This window comes from Rhincodon typus, chromosome 37 (assembly GCF_021869965.1).
Source record: "Rhincodon typus isolate 14 chromosome 37, sRhiTyp1.1, whole genome shotgun sequence".
In the NCBI taxonomy this organism is placed as follows: domain Eukaryota; kingdom Metazoa; phylum Chordata; class Chondrichthyes; order Orectolobiformes; family Rhincodontidae; genus Rhincodon; species Rhincodon typus.
The window spans coordinates 14,967,084-14,978,004 of NC_063368.1; the positions used below are offsets into that span (position 1 = coordinate 14,967,084).

Consider the following 10,921-nt stretch of genomic DNA (forward strand, 5'->3'; position numbering starts at 1 on the left):
GGGTCTAGGCCTGAAACGTCAGCCTTCCTGCTCCTCTGATGCTGCTTGGCCTGCTGTGTTCATCCAGCTCTATACCATGTTATCTCAGATTCTCCAGCATCTGCAGTTCCTACTATCTCTGAGAGGATTAGGCAGAGGTGTTTTGTTCTGAAAGATTAATGGAGTTACAACAAAACGATGAGATGATAAAGGATTTATATCATAAAGCCTACTGGGAAAAGGAATCAGAGTGTGCTCCAGAATGCTATTACCTTAGGACAGAATCCTAAGACGGAAATGGAGATCTCGGCAGGTTAGTGTGGAGGAGAAATGGTCGGAAATTCACCAGATTGTGTTGATGGGAGCGTACAGACAGGAAGTATTGTGGGTAGCATACAAATTACCTATAGGAGGTCATCTAGGAGTGAGGAACATTTTGGCTAAGATACAGAAGCATTTCTATTGAATTACATAAAGATGTGGCTATATTTTGCCATACCTATCATACGTGTCAGATGGTAGGAAAGTCTCAGGCAGTAATAAAACCAGCACCTTTGATGCCAATCCCCGCATTTGAAGAACCAAGTTATAATTGATTATGTAGGTCCCCCTCCCTAAAACCAAAAGTGGGAACCAGTATTTGCTAACCATAATGGAGGTGTCTACCAGATCTCCAGAGGCAATCCCATTACACAATGGCAAAGCAAAAAAGGTTGTGGAGGAATTGCTTGATTTCTTTATAGATCATGGACTACCCAGGGAGATTCAGTCAGACTAAGGGTCTAATTTTACTGCCAAATTATTTAAGGAGGTCATGGATAGTTTTGTCATCAAACACTTTAAATCAAGCACATACCATCCTCAATCCCATGGACCATTAGCATCAGACCCTAAAGACCATGCTAAGTGCCATTTGCCAGGATTACCCAATTGATCGGGATAAAGGTATCCCATTTATATTGTTTGCTATTAGAGATACCCCAAATGAATCAACTCAGTTTATTCCATTTGAATTGATATTTGGACATGAAGTAAGTCAGCCTTTACAATTAATTAAGGAAATGTTGATAGGTCCGAAGTCAGAGATCACAAAGTTGGATATGTATCTGAAATGAGAGAAGGATTAAACAGAGCAGGTGAATTAGCTAAACAACATTTGAAGGTGGCACAGCACATAATGAAGCAAGAAGCAGATAAGAAATCTAAAATTCATACGTTTCCCTGTGGGGATAAAGTATTGATGCTGTTACTAGTGGTGGGAGATCCCAAGGTTTAGTGGTCCCTGTCAGATTGAGAAGAAATTAAGTCAGGTGAATTATCTGGTAAAGATGCCAATTAGGAAAAATCGTTATTGGGTATGTCATGTGAAAATGCTGAAACATTGCTAAGGCAAGGAAAGAGAACCAGAGAAACAGATATTAGTTACTGCCACTCACTGTAGAATCAAATCCAGATGATTTGGATTTTAATGTGCCTCAGAATAATTTGATTAATGAGGGAGTCCTTAAGGAATAGGATAGGGTAGTGAGCTAACTGTCCCAGGAACAGAGAACAGAATTGAAAGACTTGTTCCAGTGCTATGAGGATCGATGTAGAAATAGAATGGTAAGGACTAATGCCATAGTACAGTTGAGGTTGACGTAGGGAATGCTGTTCTGATAAAACAACACTCCTACAGACTTAATCGTCTCAAATCAGCACAGGTTCAGAAGGAAGTGGAAGCGATGGTCCAGGAAGACATCATAGAGATGAGTCAAAGCGAGTAGAGTTTGCTGATCATGTTGGTTCTCAAACCTGATAGTACTCAACGATTCTGCATAGATTATCGGAAGGTCAACTCTGTGACCAAATCTGACTCATACCGAATTCCAAGGCTGGAGGATTGTTTGGAAAAAGAAGGAGAAGCCACTTATATCACAAAGTTGGATTTACTTCGCAGTTACTGGCAGGTACCTTCGTCGGAGAGCGCGAAAGAAGTTTCTGCTTTTGTAACCACAAATGGGCTATATCATTTTAAAGTCATGCCCTTTAATAGAACATAGAACATTACAGCGCAGTACAGGCCCTTCGGCCCTCGATGTTGCGCTGACCTGTGAAACCAATCTGAAGACCATCTAACCTAAACTATTCCATTATCATCCATATGTTTATCCAATGACCATTTAAATGCCCTTAAAGTGGGTGAGTCTACTATTTTGCAGGCAGGGAATTCCACGCCCTTACTACTCTCTGAGTAAAGAACCTACCTCTGACATCTGTCCTATATCTATCATCCCTCAATTTAAAGCTATGTCCCCTCCTGCTAGCCATCACCATCCGAGGAAAAAGGCTCCCACTGTCCACCCTATCTAATCCTCTGATCATCTTGTATGTCTCTATCAAGTCACCTCTTAACCTTCTTCTCTCTAACGAAAACAGCCTCAAAACCCTCAGCCTTTCCTCATAAGACCTTCCCTCCATACCAGGCAACATCCTGGTAAATCTCCTCTGCACCCTTTCCAATGCTTCCACATCCTTCCTATAATGCGGTGACCAGAACTGTACGCAATACTCCAAGTGCGGCCGCACCAGAGTTTTGTAGAGCTGCAACATGACCTCATGGCTCCGAAACTCAATCCCTCTACCAATAAAACCTAACATACTGTACGCCTTCTTAACAACGCTATCAACCTGGGTGGCAACTTTCAGTGATCTATGCACATGGACACCGAGATCTTTCTGCTCATCCACACTACCAAGAATCTTACCATTAGCCCAGTACTCTGTATTCCTGTTACTCCTTCCAAAGTGAATCACCTCACACTTTTCCGCATTAAACTCCATTTGCCACCTCTCAGCCCAGCTCTGCAGCTTATCTATGTCCCTCTGTAACCTACAACATCCTTCTGCACTATCCACAACTCCACCAACTTTGGTGTCATCCACAAATTTACTAACCCATCCTTCTACGCCCTCATCCAGGTCATTTATAAAAATGACAAACAGCAGTGGCCCCAAAACAGATCCTTGTGGTACACCACTAGTAACTGAACTCCAGGATGAACATTTCCCATCAACCACCACCCTCTGTCTTCTTACAGCTAGCCAATTTCTGATCCAAACCGCTAAATCACCCTCAATCCCATGCCTCCGTATTTTCTGCAATAGTTCCCATGCCTCCGTATTTTCTGCAATGAAATGAAAAACACATCGGTCACTTTTCGAAGGTTTATGAGCAGAGTTGTGGCAGGATTGACTAATTGTGCCATCTACAGAGATGACTTAGTGATCTTTAGCCATTTGTGGAAAGATCACATGGAGCATTTGGCAGAGCTCTTTGAGAGACTATGGAGGGCCAGGTTGGTCATAAACTTGGCAAAAACAGAATTGGCAAAGGCGGAAGTGACATTCTTAGGGCACAACATCGGATATCGATGGATGACCCCGAGGAACGTGAAGATGAAGGCCATTGAGGAATTTCCAAGACCATCTTCAAAGAAGGAAGTGCCACGATTTTTAGGATTGAGCAGATTCTACAGGAAATGTATACTAAACTTTGGTAGCCTGGTGGCACCATTGATTGATTTGTTAAAAAAAACACAAAATTTTGGTGGACAGAACAATGCCAGAAGGCATTTGAGAAGTTAAAAGCAGTGTTAACTTCCAGACCAGTTTTAGCTATGCCAATGTTTTTGAAAACCTTCAAGTAGCCATTGATGCAAGCGATGTAGGGGTTGGAGCTATGTTATTTCAGGAAGATGATGTGGAATTAAAAGGCCAATTGGTTATTATTAAAAAAAAACCTCAAAACCCCCCAGGAAAAGTATTCAGCCATTGAAAATATGCTATTGAGTTTGGTAATGGCCTTACAACATTTTAATATTTACTTTGCAAATGATGTATCAGAGACAAGCGCGTATACCAATCACAATCCTTTGACGTTTCTGGAAAGATTTAAGGACAAGAACACCAGATTATTTCATTGGAGTCTCATGTTACAAGAATTTAATTTACAGATTGTACATGTTGCCAGTCATGAAAATATTATTGCAAATGCTTTATTGCCAGTTTAAAAGAAAAATTCTTATATAAGATGGAAACAGTAGGGTTCAATGTTATATAATAATAGATTTAGTATAAAACGTGTGACTCTAGATTAATGAGCTATGGATTTTGTAATATAATGGAGTTAAGGTTTTACAAATAAAAAGAAGTCATGTATTCATAATGACGGCTCATTTTTTCCGGGGGGTGTTGTTACAAAGCTGGGTAGAGTACTTGTGGACTGGGCAGCAGGAAGTTAGAATTTGTTGTTTGTAAAATGCTAGGGGGAAAGCTTTGCATGGTGCCTTTAAAAGGTCATGTGCTTAGAGATTTAAAATGGATGTCCTTGAGCAGCAGCTTGAAAGTTTGCAAGTACACAGACAGTGCCCGAATTGGAACATTTGTATCGGAAGGCCATATATTTAGCATGCCAAGCAGCAGCTTTTTTTACCACTACAACAGGCTTTTGAATCTAGCCAATCAATTTGAACCAGGTACTTAGATACCCAAAACCTATTAAATTTAAGTCTGATGGTTTTGACAACATAGGACCAATCCTATTGTAAGAAATATTGACATGTCATCCAGGGTATAAAAGAAGGGGGCAGTTGGGCACAGAACCCAGAACTAGCTGCCATCCGCCAGGGCTAATGACGGTCAGCTCTCAATAGAGAATCCCTGGCTCTCACAGCCTCCTCTATGTCTTAGAGAAAGCACCATCTAAATAACAGTGGTCCCAATGGCACAACTAGTTAATATTCCTGACAGAAGAATCAATGGAGAAGGCACAGAACATTCCAGAATAACATAATCTAGCTGTAATTTCAAGACACTAATTTTTTTTTATTCTCTAAGTAGGACTTGTATTTATTGGAACAGCATAGCATTACAATCTTGCTTTATTCGGGAATAGTTAGTAGTTAGAAAGGCTTTTTCAGCTTGTTAATAGTTTAGTTAATTTGTTCATTGTTAGAGTTAGACAAGTAAATTGTTACTTGTTGATTTTAAAGTGTGTGTCAGGGATTTATTTTATTTAACCACTACAAGTTGCTGAAGAGCATGTTACGCCACCTTTCACGCTCCTTTTACAGGTTATAGGGCAGGATGTTCCTCTTTGGCTGTTTCGGTTCTAGTTCCCAGAGGTGGGGGTCAACCTCCACTTTATAACAATGTCTACCCCATCCCCATCCTCAACCTTTACCCCACGCCCCACTCTCAACAAATACCCCATAACCATCCTCAATGTCTACCCCATCCCCATCCTCAATGTTTACCCCATCCCCATTCTCAAACTCTATCCCATCCCCATTCTCAATCTCTACCCTGTCTGAATATTCCAAATATTTAAATTAGGTTGACCTTTTCTGTTTTAAGTAGCCTCGGTCTATTCTGTTGTCCCTGATAATTATTTGCTCCAGTTATTATGTGCATGTGAATTAACCTGAAAGACGTGAACTTTCCAGAGGAATACAAGTATTGAAAATGGGCTTTAACTCTCATAGCTTCACACCTGCCCTGCTGTGCCTAATATTGGAGGAGGTTGCAGATGGATTAACATTCTTACAGTTGACATAAAATCACATAGTCATACAGGACGAAAACAGACCCTTCGGTGTAACCAGTCCATACCGATCATAATCCCAAATGAAACTAATCCCACTTGCCTGCTCCCAGCCCATATCCCTCCAAACCTTTCCTATTCATGTGCTTATCCAAAACGTCTTTTAAACATTGTAACTGTACCCACATCTATCACTTCCTCAGGAAGTTCATTCCACACACAAGCAGCTTTCTGTGTAAAAAAATTGCCCCTCATGTCTTTTTTAAATCTTTTTCTTCTCACCTTAAAAAAATGTCCCCTAGTCTTGAAATCCCCCACCTTAGGGAAAAGACACCCACCATTCACCTTCCTTATACCTCTCATGATTTTATAAACCTCTATCAGGTCACCCCTCAACCTCTTATGCTCCAGTGAAAAATGTCCCAGCCTATTCAGTCTCTCCTTATAACTCAAACCCTCTATTCCCGGTAACATCGTGGTAGATCTTTTCTGAACCCTCTACTGTTTAATAGTATCCTTCCTATAACAGGGTGACCCGAACTGGACACAGTACTCCAGAAGAGGCCTCACCAATGTCCTATACGAACTCAACATGACGTTCCACAGATCAGTCATGATTTTATTCCCGGCTAAAGCAGGTTCAATGGGCCAAACAGTCTATTCTTAATCTCAGCTCACCAGATATTATTTATTCTTACTCTCATTTCTTAAGATCTTGTGAGAAATGACACAAATGTCCCAGTGGATGTCAACCCAGGACATGTCCCTCAAATTTAGAATAGGAGATAACAGAAGAAGAAGGGTCCAGATCTGAAACGTCAGCATTCCTGCTCCTCTGATGTTGCCTGGCCTGCTGTGTTCATCCAGATCTACACCTTGTTATTTCAGATTCTCCAGCATCGGCAGTTCCCACTATCTCTGAATCAATTTTAACCCCCCCTCAAATTTAGAAATTGCGAGGAAAAGGTGTGGTTACATGTAACATCTGGGGTCTTTACTTTCTAGGGTTGCTAACTTATTCTTGGAGGTTATACCACATGACCTCTCACCCTCAACGCTCCTTGACAATAACCTTTCCACCCTGTACCCACCACATCCAAGATTTGTAGAATGAAAATTAGGAAAGTATGCAATTGCTTTTGTGTATATCTCAATGATTTCCTTCCCAAGTTACCTCCAACAGAGTCCAGGTGATTAAAATTTAATTTTGGAAGCCTCCTGGAGGATTGGGAACCTCAAGATAAGGCCACAGGCTCATCAAGGCTTTGGTGGAGGCCATTCTGGCTGTTGGTTCATGCATTACAGAGGGGATCTATGTACAGATTGGATGGGCTGAAAGGCATCTTCTGTGCTGTTTGAGTCTATGAGCCTGAGCTACTGAGAGCCAGACAGTCCTGGTAAGATCCTCCCTTCCATCTATCTTCATGGAATGATGCGATAAAGAGAGAGGCCATTTGGCCCATAGTACCCATGCTGGCTTATCGAGCAAAAGCTTACCCAATCCATCTCGTAGCCAAAACAAAAGCAAGGTACTATAGATGCTGGAAACCTGAAACAAACCACAGAAATCTCTGGACAAACGCAACAGGTCTGATAGCATCAACGGAGAGCGAAACAGAGTTCAGAACTGTGAAGAAAAATCATAACTCTTTCTCACGGACAGATTATAACATAAGGTGAAGTCACTAAAGACTTGCTGGATCACCATTAACGAGAGAGGGTTGGTGGTGGTTTAACCTGAGGGTCACCACATGTCAGGCAAATGGAGAGGTTGGGAATTGAACCCACACTCTTGGTATCATGCTACATTGCAGACTAGCCATCCATGTGAACCAACTCCCTGTAATGCATTCTATTGCTGAATAGCCCATACTGAAGAATGAGGCAGGTACTGCGAGTATGGGGGAGGGGGAATAGCATGTCTACCAGGAACCAGAGGAGGAAGAAGAGCAGGAGAACTAGTGGAGGTGGTATTGTCACCGGGCCTATTAATCCAGGAAAAGTTCCCCAGACCCAGGTTCATATCATGATTTGGCAAATTAAATTCAATCAAAAAAAAGAGATCTGGGATTAAGGCGACTGTGAAATTGTTACTGATTGCTGTAAAAACCCATCTGATTCACTAATGTCCTTTAAGGTGACTTTACCTCAACATTATAGGCTGTGAGAATGAGTCAACGTTTCAAGTCTGTTCCGATTTCTCGTCAGAGTTATAAATTTTAGGGAAGGAAATCTGCCGTCTGGCCTACATGTGACTCCAGACCCACAGCAATGTGGTCGACTCTCAACTGTCCCCTGGGTAATTAGGAATGGGCAATAGATATTGATCTGGCCAGCGACAACCTCATTCCAGGAATGAATAAAAAAAACAGCAGCCATGATTTCTCACCTGAGATCAGACTGGAGATGACGAGTGGGAGAATCAACATCTTGAGCATTCGCATGAGGATGTCACCAGGGAAGGAGACAAGGAGGACGAAGTTGGGCCCCAGGTCAGGAACCATGCGTAGAAGACAACCGAACACAGCACCCAGAATAACTCCTGAAGCACAACAGGTTATAGTAGATCCAGAGTCATACACAACACAAGCACACAGACTGAAAGGAAGGATATTATTAAACTGTATTGAAAATATTAACAAGGACTTTACTGAGACTGGAAGGTTTGAGTTAGAAGGAGAGGCTGGGACTTTTTTCGCCTTGGAACATAAGAGGCTCAGGGGTGACTTCATAGAGCTTTATAAAACCATGAAGGGCATGGATAAGGTGAATGGTCAAGGTTTATTTCCCAATGGTAGGGGAGTTCAAAACTGGACAGCATAGGTTTAAGGTGAGGGGGGAAAGGGACCTTTTTCACACAGAAGGTAGTGCTTGTATGGAACGAGCTGCCAAATGAAGTGGTAGAGGCAGATACAATTTAAAAGACATTTGGATGGGTGTGCGACTAGACAGGTTTAGAGGTGAAATAACTCCACCGAGGCTGGTATCCTATCACCAAGTCACCCTTTATTTACATATGGGTAATACATGGCACTGACCCATCTAGCTCACAGCTGGCTCCTACAGTGAACAGAACCCCTGACACTCCTCTTCATATATTTTTTTTTTAATTTAACCTTTTTTTTCTAATCAATCTGTTCAGAGATGTTATTACATACCTCTGGAACAGTTGGGATTCGAATATGAGCCTCCCAGTCTAGAGGTGGGGGCACTCCCACTGCAGCATAAGACAGCCACCTGAAATAACTGCACAGAGGCTGGTATCCCATCACCCAGTACTCTGGATGTGACCAACCAGCTCGGAGTCAGTCCCCTGAAGCACATTGCTGTTTCTATCTGTCAGCCAGGGGTCCCTGATTGGATCAGGTTAACAATCTCAGTCAGGGAACTCATATTTTATGAAGTCCACCTGGTTGACCTCATTACAATTGCCACAAGAGGGACATGGGCTAGATGCAGGCAAATGGGACGAGATCAGTTTAGGAAACCTGGTCAGCAGTAATATGTTGGGCCGAAGGGTCTGTATGACTCTATAATTCTAAGAATGACTTGCATTTGTTGTAACATATTTTGGCAGCACGGAACATTCTAAAGTGGCGAAGAAGTAGTTTGAAGTCCTATCACTGTTACGATATAGGAAACAAAGCAGCCAATTTGCAATCAGCAAGTTTCTTATATAATTGGTTGATAATAACCAGATTATCTGTTTGTTTTAACTAAAACCAATGAAGTGCATCAGATGGAAATGCAAATTGTGCTTTTCCCTCTTATTGCTGAATTTAAGGGGTATTTTCTGGGCTGATCTCCAGCAGGATGTTCCCGTCGTCTCTCATAAGATCAGAAGGAATTTATTTTCTTTTTGCTTATGGGATGTGGGCGTTTCTGGCTGGGTCAGCACTTATTGCCTGTCCCTAGTTGCCCCTTTGAGAAGGTGGTGGTGAACTACCTTCTTGAACCATTGCAGTCCATCTGGTGTAGGGACACCCATGATGCAGTTAAGGAGGGAATTGGTCGTGAGGTTTTGAGTGAGGTGAATTACTCCAGTGCATCTTGTAGTTGGAATACACAGCTGCCACTGAGCATCAGCAGTGGAAGGTGTGATTCTGGTGCCAATTGAGTGGACTGCTTAGTTCTGGATGGGGTGATGCTCCTTGAGGGTGCTTGGAGCAGGAGTGGGCCACTCGGCCCTTCAAACCTGCTCTGCCATTCAACAAGTTCATGGCTGTTCTGATAGTGGCCTCAAACCCATACTGCCGTCCAGGCAAGAGCTGGGTTGAATTATTCATTCAAAAAAGAACCACAGACACTGGAGATCTGAAACAAAAACAGAAATTGCTGGAGACACCCAGCAAGGCTGGCAGCATCTGTGGAGAGAGGGAAAGAAAAATAGAGTCAACATTTCAGGTCCAGTGACCCTTCTTCAAGATGGACCTTTCTGAAGAAGGACTCGAAATGTTAACTCTATTTTCGAATCATTCAATCTTTTTCGATAAATTTCTCTTATTCCAACCCCTTTCTAAACTAGTCCATGTTATGCTTCCCCTTCCCTCCCACCTCCTCTCCACATACCCTCGACTTGTCAAGTCCAGTTTTTGAGTTGAGCGATCCTTACCGACCCAGGGCACCCAGGAGGTCACCCCACTGTTGCCCTTCAGCGTGGTGTGCTGGGATAATTTATACCCACCAGAGAGGGCACAAAGGTCACACTGAAAGAACACCCGTGACAATGTGGTAGCCTCATAGTACTGCCCGGGGGAATGCCAGCCCAGTGCTCAAATGTGGGATATGTACACACTGTCATCAAAGTGAGGTGAGATTTTGCATTTTATTAAAGAGGGTATGCTGACAGCCAGGCTTAGAAAATATTCTGCAGAGATGCAATCTGATATTTAGATTTTAACCAGATTAATGAACACTAAAGACACCCAATCCCTCAATGAATTGCGAGAAGTGCGTGTGTTTGCTTGGGGCGGTGAATCTGCGACACTTGAGTAGACCATCCTTTCGTCTCTTCAAATGCCAAGCAAAGGTTGATTAAAAAAAAATGCCAACAGCAGCCATCCAAGGGATTAGGCCCCACTTTAATTTCTTATTTACCTCGGATTTACGCAGGAACATTGAGGCCCTAATGAAATTCCAATCCCTTCTGATCAAGAAGCAATTACAGAGCTCACAGAGGTCAAAGGAAACAGGAATTAATGCAGGGCTCTCTGCCTCAAGTGAAAACACGTGATACAGCCATCTCAGTAATCTGTTTCAAAGGAGCAGATCCAGACTTCAAAGATGCAGCATAATCTTCACCATTCAAAATGGGAGATATCTGTACGCTGACTGGTGTCTCTCGGTCCCCCCTCTCTC

General features: G+C 42.5%; 1 protein-coding gene across 1 annotated transcript in view; it reads right to left on the reverse strand.

Moving 5' to 3' along the window:
- LOC109918431 (excitatory amino acid transporter 2-like) overlaps positions 1-10,921 on the reverse strand; it is a 55,675-nt gene that overhangs the window by 35,938 nt on the left and 8,816 nt on the right. Inside the window, exon 2 of the mRNA XM_048617532.1 lies at positions 7,953-8,105. Within this exon, the coding sequence (XP_048473489.1) occupies positions 7,953-8,105 (153 nt within the window). The remainder of the gene's footprint in view (positions 1-7,952; positions 8,106-10,921) is intronic.